Raw genomic sequence first — 10,793 nt, 5'->3', positions numbered from 1 at the left:
CAACACAAGGTTGGTTGTGTGTGTGTGTGTGTGTGTGTGTGAAAGAGAGAGAGAGAGAGAGAGAGAGAGAGAGAGAGAGAGAGAGAGAAAGAGAGACGGCCGGCCGTACTAGTGGTTGTTGGAAGTTATCAGTCGACCCAAATTCCATCAGAAGACAAATGCATGTATGAAGATCGTTAAGGATAAGAGTTTTAGTTGACTTTTGAAAGTCAAAGTCAAAAGCCGACAAATCCCATAGTGTTCAAGCAATTGCATGTGACCAAGCTCACATATGCATATAGAGATGCATACAACAATGAATACCAACAAGTCCATGACCTTGTACAAAACCCTACGGATGGCAATAATGAAGTCAAAGATTGTCCCAAGTTGATGCAAAACCTCAAGTTACCTGAACAAGTGACAGATAGCTCAAAGTTGACAGAAGCTAGAGCTCAAAAAGCTACACAAAGGTCAACACTAAAATCTCCTTTGAAGAGAAATTTTTTTCCATATAGTACAATGGATCTTCTAAGATCAAAGGCTACCTAGATGGAGGTAGATAATGCACAACAGTTGCAAGAAAAAGGTGTAGTATCACAACCAATTGAGCTAGCATCTACTGTAGCAAGTGATCAAAGCGAGGAAGTTGTAGAAAAAGTTCAATCAAGCAAAGCAACCATGGCAACATCAATCGGTACAAAAAGAAATCTTGAGAAGATCAAGTGTGATATCATTGGTCAAAATGAAGACAAGCTATCAAGGGAAGCAAAGCTAGATTTTCAACTAGACAAGAAGTTTGTTTCTTTTCCCACACTTGGTAAAAATGTGGCCAAACATAACAAGAAGATGCTGATGGAGATCACAATAGACATGATTAAAACCATGATGGACATCACGGTAGACAAGAATGACATGAGAGAAGGTATGAAAGACAAAGAGACCATGTGAGGGAGGATGCATATAGAAGGAATTGTAGCCGCACGAATGGTGATCAAAGGACTCATAGAGAGCACGATGATTGCATCGATATAAGATACAAAGGATATGCTAGCAGTGATGACGATGATGAACGCAGAGATAGGACTGGTATACTGGTAGTGACACTGATGGTAAATGTAGAGACCGACCCAAGAGGGATCACGATGATATACACTCTAGCTCTTCACAAACGCATCAATCACAGGAACTTGAGATGTTTAATTTTATGGAGATCGGGCTTCACATCTCATGGAACATGTGTTTGCTTGGACAACAGGGCACAACTTCCACTCCTTATCATTTCTGGAGAGACCACATTGTTATGGCAATTTTGCATAATGTACTCTTATGTGTTTTGTGTTTTTACTGGTTGCCTCATTGCATGACGAAATGTTTAACTATTCACGTTGCTTTTATGTAGCTTAACATCCTCTTCCTTGCACACTCGGACAACAGGCACATAGTGCTCTTCTATTGTAAGAGTTCATCAACGCTTCCTTTATTTTACTTTAGCTACATGTTTTCCTCGCTAGTTTTCAAATTTCCCATTGGTCATTACAATGTCCGCAATTTCATGTCATCAGAATCATGTCTATAAAAGCGTAACATCCTCTTTTTTATGCCTGTTGAACTGTATTGAGCTCCGACAACCTTCTGTAGCAGGGCGTACTGCTTAACTAGTGCCATTGTGAGATCGCACAGCTTGTTGGAATGGTGTCCAAGACTGTTATGTCTGCTATTAAACTGGTGAAAGCATCAGGTACTTTTGAAGTGCTTCCGTAGCTGAGTTTCTTTCACACAGTAAAGTTCATGTGGGGTGTACTTGGGAGCGGGGAGTCTGCCATGCAATCGAAGCTGCAGGGGTTCTTCAAACCACGACACGACGCTACATACATTCCCAAGCACCGCACCTATGGTGTATGCTGCATAGCGAACCACTACATGTTGCATCACAGCATGCTCTTTGGGTCATTTACACACCAATGGTATCACATTACGTACCCGTGCATGTCTTTACAAAGCGGTGGACTTTGCACACACAGAGCATGCTACATTTGCATCAAAGTACCGCGTGCTTTCAAAGCTCATCTTGTAGCTTTAATCATTGTCACTACGTGTTGTTTTGGAGCGGTGATGGAACATACATCTTATTTGCTATCACCTGTTGTAATGGAGTTCGTGGGTCATGTTCTTGTCTGTGTTTTAATAAAGCTTTTATGTGCCCATTCACAACAGTTGTCCAGAAAAAGATGAAGAAGCAAAAGAAGAAGAAGGAGGAGAAAGCGCTTTTGCCTGGTATGATTGAAGCGTTAAGTGAGAATCTCTTGAAGTATTGGGTACGGCGCAAGAGTCTCTTCTCTCGTTTTGATGATGGAATTAGGTGCGATGAGCAAGGCTTGTTTTCCGTTACACCTGAAGCGATTGCAAAACGCCAGGCGTTGCTTTGTGGCTCTGGTGGTATTGTCATTGATGCATTTACTGGAGTGGCTGGAAATGCAATTCAGTTTGCGCTCAGGTAAATTTTGCCATCCATGATAATTAAGAAATTCCTGCAAGGCTAATGGCTTTCTCCTTCTTTGTTTCTTTGCATAGGCAAAATCAAGTTATAGCAATAGACATCAATCCTAGACGAATCAAGTGTGCCCGGCACAATGCAAAGGTGTATGGTGTAGCTCACCTGATTGATTTTATTGTGGGAGATTTCTTTGGGCTTGCCCCATCTCTCCAGGTACGCTTCTCTATCAGATTGTTCAATGTTAAGAACATTCTACTATAATGTGAGAAAAGAATCATTTAGTGTGTATGTGAAAGTGAGACCTAGTCAAAGAATGCTCCTTCTCAGGGCATTTCAGTGGGCAGTCGCACATTTCATGTTACATGATGAAAGCTGGATGGGACCTGCACATACCTCATGATATACTTTGCAATTTTGACTAATGGTCAGCTAGAAGCACAAATGTTATCACTCCTAGTTATATCGCTGAACTTTTTAGTCTAAAATAGAAAGAATTCGCTTGCTTCAGCTCAAAAGACTATCTATCAGTGTACCTAGAAAGAGGTACATCAGTACTTGGAACCGAATAGAATGCGAAGGCTCTCAAAACAAAACTTTTGGCATATGGAGAGGGATAAAGAAGGTCCACTTCTTTCTGTGAAGACAAGATTTTTGTTTTGAATTAGCTATAGTTTATCTCTCACGACATTCTCTTATTGGGGAAAGTCATGCTTATCACAAATGTACACCTTGTGCGATAGCAATTGCTTTGGCCACATCAACTGCTACACTTCATGCACAAGAACATGGATTTTCTTGATTTTTGAGCAAAATAGAATAGCAAATTGGCACTATTGAAAGTCAACACCTTCGTTTTGAGCAAAACTTTTAGCAATAAGATGAGCGCTGTAAGGTGCTGCGGAAGTGAATGTAGAACTTTGCTCAAGATGAGTGCTCTGAACTGTGCTCAAGGTTCCTTTACTTACGGAAGGGAGAGCCTTCCGTTCCTTTAGTGAGAGAGTGCATGTCACGTGACACATCCAACCCTATGTGTCCGTGGACAAGCTACTTCATAACAAGGGTTCCGTCAGTCCAGTCAGTCTAGATGAGCAAGTGTTTTGGCACTTTTTGTGAGTTTGTTGGCAGACCGTGCATGCCCATGCACTTAGTGTAGATGCATATCCTCTGGTTGCACACAGCATGATCATAAGCATTCCCATCAGATCCATCAGAATCCTTCAGGGGAATTTTCCAGTGCATTTAGCCTATTTTCCCTATTTTTGACATTTTTCACTTGTTAATATAAGTGACTTTTGTTGGGAACTGAGTAGGGCAAATTGGGTAAGATAATATATAAGCAAACCTAGGCTAGCACTAGTTGGCAGAAGAGCAAGGAGAACACAGGCCACAAGCAGCAGGTTTCCCTCCTCTCTCTCAGCAAGACTTTCCCCATCAGAGTGGGCCGACGAAGAGTCCTTCACAGGATTCAAGACATTGTTCGCGATCTCCCTCGACGCCATACAACTCGGTACCACTACCTCACTTTGAAAAGGAGGGGATGTCACGTGACACATCTAACCCTATGTGTCCGTGGACAAGCTACAGCCTAACCAGGGTTCAGTTCAGTCAAGTCAGTTTAGGATAGGAAGTGAACTGGCACTTTTGTGAGTTTGTTCGCATATCGTGCATGTCCAGACACTTAGATTAGATGCATATCCTCTGGTTGCATACAACATGATCATCATCATTACCATGAGAATCCATCAGGAGCAGTTTCCAGTGCATAAAACCTATTTTTCCTATTTTTGACATTTTTCACTTATTTATTAAGTGACTTTTGTTGGAAACTGGGTAGGGCAAATTAGCAAGTCTAGTATATAAGAAAACCTAGCGCTAGTACTTTCTAGCAGAAGAGGCAGCAAGAACACAACGTTCAACATGCACCTTCTCAGCAAGACTCCCCCCGCAACAGACCCAGCATTTTTGCATGACAGATCAGCCCTGGCATTTGCATTGCAGATCAGCCCGGCGACAACAAGACGCAACAGATCATCTCTAGCGTTAGCAGATTTCCGCAGCAGATAGCAGATTTCCCCACAAGATCATTTTCAACCCTAGCGTTTTTGAATCAGCTTGGTAGTCCAACGTTTTACAGATCTATTGGGACAAGACCTATTGTTTTCAGTTTTCAACAGTTTTCCGCAGTAGAATCCCCGAACCTCGCAGATCTCACCTTCCTGCAAACAGATCCTCGTCGCACGGTCAGATCCATCGAAATTTGCAGTTTCAGCCCGGAAAACTCAGATTTCAGCATCTGCGTTTTCAGCGCGTCGTCGTCGCGTCGTCGTTATCGACATCGTCACCGACATAGAGTCAGAATTCAGCAGATAAAGATTTGTTGATTTCAGCCATTAGCGTTGTGAGCGGGATGAAAACACACACAGCGCCTCTATAACGACCCGACACACACTCTTGGGAAGATACACACACACACTATGGGGCACCACTCGGCTTACACAACACACCTGGCCGAGACAGGGAACACACCTCTGGAGTGAGAGGAGAGAGACTATCCACTTGCCCACTCCACACAGACACACACATACACACACACTCACCCAAAAAACTCAGCTCAAAAGAGGAGAATTTCTGATGTTTAGATACAAATGAGCTTGGGCCAACACCAATGGGGCAAACAGCTCACACAATATGGGTAAAAGATACCAGATACAATCACAAACTAGAGCAGAAACTTCGCTCATAGGAGAAACTTACACAGAAAAACAGCAGGAAAAGAGTGAGGAATTTGGCAAAATGGACAGCGCCATCGCGTCCGGAACGGCCCAAAACCCCAGTCTACAATGTCAAAGTGCTCAAATCCGACCTCGGATGAGCAGTTTAGGGCCAAAACAGGCTCCAAAATGGGCAAAAACACACCTGCGGCTGTTCCTCCTCTCTTCTCCACGTTTTTTCTGGTCTTCTCTCTCTTTTTTCAGTTCCCACACTTAGCTTTATTAGTTGGGCACCCTTGGCCTTTTAGATGACCTCAAACGGACCCCAAACAGGCCAAAAACTGACCTCGCAGTGCATAGTTGTCACCTTTTTGCATCATTCGCACACCTGGCACTCAGCTTTTTTCCAATAATGCATCTCGCCACCACGTGAAGTGGCCCCAAAAAAAGGTCCTCATGATGACCTTTCTGCATAATTCTCACAAGCAAACACCCACGTTGTGTCCGTCCTCATCTGCGTGCAAATATTGACCTCGTTCGCCCTCCTGACGCCACTAGATGCCATCTGACGCACCTGCTGACCTCACGTCGTCGGCCCGCGGATAGCTTCCTCGAGAAGTTTTACGTGCTACCAACTCCTCCTTATTGTAGAAAAACACAATGGTACTAGTAACGATGAAAATCGATGCACTATGTACATGGTGTCCTACCTGTACACATGTGGGCCCCACGTAACCACCTGGCTCTGGAAAATGGGCAATACTTTATTTGATGCACCATGCATGGGTATGTACATATGCGCAATCCCTTGCTCCAAAAAACTCCTGACATAATTTGCCCATCCCCTAGCCTGCTAGATCATTCATGATCAGCAGCAGCAAAGAGAGATATGAGACTCGCCGCATCACAAGTCTCCTCATCCTTCACCAACATTTCTTGCTCCACCGACAACTCATCTTGTTCCACCATCATCAATCTAGCATGATACAATTTAAGACGCAATCCATTTACCCTTGACTTATGTAGAACACCATCCAGGTTAGCCAGCTGATATGTGCCATTTGGAAAACACTCTACTACCTTGAAAGGGCCTTCCCACTTAATTTGAAACTTCTTTTGGAAGGTGTTGTCCAGCTTACTGTTGTAGCGCAAAACCAAGTCATGTTGCTTGATACCCTTACTTTTGACCTTTTCATTTAGCTTTGTCAAAGCCTTATCCTGCCTCTGCCCATAATGCTCCAAAGCGCTCATCCTATCCAACTGGACCTCTTGTAACTGCAAGAGCCTCTCTTTGAATGCATCACTAGGCGGCCCAAGCAACTTCTCTAACATCTTGACCGCAGGCAACTCTACCTCCACAGGCAATAGTGCTTCCTTTCCATACACCAAATGAAATGGAGTAAACCCTGTACCTGTCTTCACCGAAGTACGGTAAGCCCATAATGCACTAGGCAATTCCAAATCCCAATTCTTTCCTTGGTGCTCTGTCACTTTCGAAAGAATCTGTACCAACTCACCATTGAATCTTTCATTCAAGCCATTACACTGCGGGTAATAAGGAGTGGTATGCTGGTGCCTAATCTTCATCTTTGCACATAAAAAATCTAGCAGTTTAGCTCTAAAGCCAGGCCCCTTATCTGAAAGTAACTCCAGTGGCACCCCAAACTTGCAACATATTTCATCATACACAAATTTTGCCACATCCTTTGAAGTGATCTGTTTTACTGCTATAGCCTCTGCCCATCTAGAGAGATAGTCCACTGCCGTCAAGATATAGCTTTTGCCCCTGCTTGTGATAGGTAACGGGCCTATTGCATCAATCCCCCACTTTTCAAACACATCAAACGCCATAATGGTTTTTCGTAGCTCTGGCTTCAACACTCTCTTCCCAAATGCTTGACACCTATTGCAAGACCTACACCAATGGTGAACATCCTTGTGCAAACTAGGCCATACATACCCCTCTTGCAAAATCTTATGCAAGGTGATCTTTAGAGCAAAATGGCCACCACATGCGCCTTCGTGATTCTCTTCCAACACTCTGTAAAGCTCCTCCCGCCAAGGTACACGTCTCAACACGAGATCAGCCCCTTTCATGTATAAGACATCACCAATCAATTTGTACCTATATGCTCTACGCACAAAGCCATACTTCTTAGACTTCTGAATCTCCTTTGGAATGATTCCTGTTAGCAAAAACTCCTCTTCTTGAGCCAAACTTTCCCGGCCATGATAAAGAGGTAAAGTGGTCCTCAACACAAATAGCTCCCCAATCATGCCTTGAGCTGCTTCATGTGCCTCTCCATTTAGAGCACGTTCAATGTGTCTGATACTCCATGCTTCAAACTTTTTTAACAGGCCTTTAATTCTGAAGCACATTTCCTTCAATGAGGTGTTCTTGCTCTTCCACACACCCAACACTTGCTTCACCACTAACAAGGCATCACCTTTTATGCTCAACCTTCGAACCCCATGCTTCAAACAAATGTGTAATCCGGCTTCCAATGTAGCATATTCAGCCTCATTGTTACTATGAGCATCCAATTTGAACCCTCTCTTGCATACTAGCTTCCCCTCTGGATCATAAAGTGCTATACCCCCTGAAGCTGCATCATGGCTCTTTCTGTATGAACCATCAAAGAACAACACATGTGCATTGCTGATCTGTGGCACTTCTTCAACTACCTTTCTCACCACCTCTTCCTTAACAATAAGGGGATTCTCCTTGTAGGTCAACAAATCAGCTAGGGTAGCCCTTGTACTATCTTCCACTAGAAAAGAGAACTCAAACTCTTGCAGCTCAATTACCCATTTCTTCACCACATTTGACATGTTAATACCATTAATTAACTGTGGCAAAAAGGCATAACTCGTCAAGAAAACAAAAGGCCGTGGTAGCAAGTAATGACGAAATCGTCGACAAGCAAATATTACACTAGCCATCACTAGCTCTACTTCCGATAACTTTCTCTCCGCTACCAACTTCACTCGGCTTGCACAATACACTGGCCTCATATAATGGCTGCCCTTCCCCTTTTGCAATAGCATGGCTCCAATGGCATCATCCCCTACTGATGGATTTACATAAAAAACTTTCTCCCAATCAGGAGCCTGCATGGCTGACAACCCCCCTAACACCTCTTTCACCTCTTGAAACACTTCTTCACACTTGTCATCCCATTGCAATGGATCATGCTTTGCCACTTGTTGTAATGGATAAAGAAGCTGCGAAGACAATGGAATAAACCGTGCCATGTACTTCACTTTGTGTATAAAGGTTGCCAATTGCTTCGTACTCATAGGTGATGGAAGAAGAATAATAGACTTCACCTTATCTGGATCAGCCTCAATGCCATTTTCTGACACCATATGGCCCAATAACTTCACCCTTGGCTGTGCTAGATGACATTTCTTTGGATTTAGTTTTCCTCCACATTCATCATATCGAGCCAATACCATCTGCAGCTTCTCATGGTGTTCAGCCCTACTGCTATAAACACAGAAGTCATCCATAAAAGCCTTAACACAACTACCAATGAATGGTTCCAGCACCCAATTTGCTCTTTCTTGATAGAAAGATGGTCCATTTGACAACCCAAACGGCAACACTGTGTAGCAATAGCAGCTCCATGGCGTAATAAATGTTGTTTTTGTGCGGTCTTTAAGAGCAATCTTCAATTGAAAATAGCCTGAAAAACCATCACACACACTGTACCTCTCATAACCTGCCACTGAATCCAAGATCTGATCGATGAATGGAAGAGGATATGGGTTCTTCTTAGTGGCTGCGTTTAAGGGTTTAAAATCTACACAAATTCTCCACTTCCCATCCTTCTTTGGACTGACTACTACTGGACTCACCCATTCTGTGGTCTCCACTGGAACTATGAACCCTGCCTTCAATAACTTGTCCACCTCTACCCGCAAGGCTTCCATTTGCTCTTGACCCATCCTTCTTAGCCTTTGCCGCACTGGCTTAGCACCTTCTTTCAGCTCTATATGCATCTCTTCACCCTTGAACCCTCTGATCTCTTCATATGAAGTGATGAACAAATCAGGAAAACTAGCCAGCATATGCAAATATATATCCTTCTCCATAGCTGAGAGGTCTCCACTAATCATTTGCGTCATTAATTCCTGCTTTTTTGACAACTCAACCTTGGTTTGCATCAGCCCTTCAATCACTTCATAAGGTCCTTCACTTTCATCTTCAACTTCATTCGCAAATGCGACTAAACCACACTCCTGGATTTCTTTATCCATCAAAAGAAATGCAACATCAGCATCCTCATCACTGCTGGTAGTGCTATCACTATCCTCATCTGTCACCGTGGAAGAGTCTTCATCACTAGACTCATCCTCATCTTCATAAAGCTCCTCTAATCGTTTCCTTGTGTCCATATTATAAAGCTTCTTGGTACCTGTCTTTCCATAGAGGCTAATCGTACCATGTCGCCAATCTTGAACAGCTCCCACTGCACGTAACCATGGTCTGCCCAGTATAATAGGATATGCTCCCAACCCTGCTGGCATCACATGAAAATCAACCACTGCCTTTGCATCATATGCCTCCACTTCTAAGCTCTTTACAACACCCAAGCATTTTACATTTTGATGGTTTGCCAATCTGATCCGAAAACCTGACACCCCAGCCACTGTGAGACCCATCTTCTCAACGCATGAGTGTGTTATGACGCATATTTGGGCTCCGCCATCCACATAACCTTGTCCCAAATTTTTCCTTTTATGCCACACATCTACTATTGGACAAATGTCTGGTAGCTCGTCCATTGCCAACACCTTCACTGAACCTCTCTCTGGCTCTTTCTCCATTGGGTTAACCATCCTCTTCCACTGTCGCTTTAGCTTACGCACCATCTCTATAAGCTGCCCAAAAGTAACATCTGCCTTCCTGCTCGTCAGATCCTCCTTCAAGTCATAGCTTAATTGCCCATCCCCTAGTGGAAAATCTGAAACATGAAACTTTCGACGAGCTCTCCTTTTCCTCTTGGCCTTGACATCCTCGCCTTCATGGCTCTTTCCTTTCTTCTTACTAGGACCTGGGGCACTTCTTCCTTCCTTTTCCTCTGTGGTCCTCTTCCCAATAGGCATCACTAATGTATCCTCTAGCTTTGATGCCTTCTCCAAGGTGACTACACTTAGCACTTTTGTCTTCCCTTTTTCCTCCTGGGTCAGTCCACTGGTTCCTTCGTCTCCCTTAATTTCGATGCCATAATCATTTGACCTAGTTAGCACCTGTCTTGGCAATGGATACATGTCTCCCCCCATCCTTGGTGGCTTATCACATTGCGGGCTGATGTGACCCAACTCTCCACAATTATAACATGTGGGCGTCTGCCTCCAAAACCTACTATTACTTTGTCCAGCACCATTCCTAGGTCTTTCTTCACCTGCTGGCTGATTTGCAAACCGCCCTCGACCTCGATTATTTCCCACTTGACCTAGCATGTTTAGGCTGAGATTCTTCATCAGATCAACCACTTGCCTCATGTCTTGCCTTAGGCCATCATCTTGCACTGCTGTAGTGACCACTGCTGGCATAACCTGAGTAGTAACAGGAACCACTGGTTCATGATGAACCCCTG

General features: G+C 43.7%; 1 protein-coding gene across 7 annotated transcripts in view; it reads left to right on the top strand.

Moving 5' to 3' along the window:
* Nucleotides 1-1,528: 1,528 nt before the first annotated feature.
* LOC147426970 (uncharacterized) overlaps nt 1,529-10,793 on the top strand; it is a 31,043-nt gene continuing 21,778 nt past the window's right edge. For 5 of the 7 annotated variants that reach the window (XM_086498346.1, XM_086498347.1, XM_086498350.1 and 2 more), the window contains exons 1-4: nt 1,789-1,946; nt 2,197-2,256; nt 2,342-2,476; nt 2,554-2,689. In XM_086498346.1, the coding sequence (XP_086354472.1) occupies nt 1,804-1,946; nt 2,197-2,256; nt 2,342-2,476; nt 2,554-2,689 (474 nt within the window). In that variant the 5' untranslated portion in view covers nt 1,789-1,803. Of the gene's footprint in view, nt 1,721-1,788; nt 1,947-2,196; nt 2,477-2,553; nt 2,690-10,793 lie in introns of those variants that run through there. The other 2 variants (XM_086498348.1, XM_086498351.1) reach the window with 2 other exon arrangements.

The sequence above is a fragment of the Adiantum capillus-veneris genome, chromosome 24 (genome assembly GCF_014529385.1).
Source record: "Adiantum capillus-veneris isolate H3 chromosome 24, ASM1452938v2, whole genome shotgun sequence".
NCBI lineage: Eukaryota > Viridiplantae > Streptophyta > Polypodiopsida > Polypodiales > Pteridaceae > Adiantum > Adiantum capillus-veneris.
Note: the sequence above shows the minus strand (reverse complement) of the source record. Positions and strands in the feature narration are given on the sequence as shown.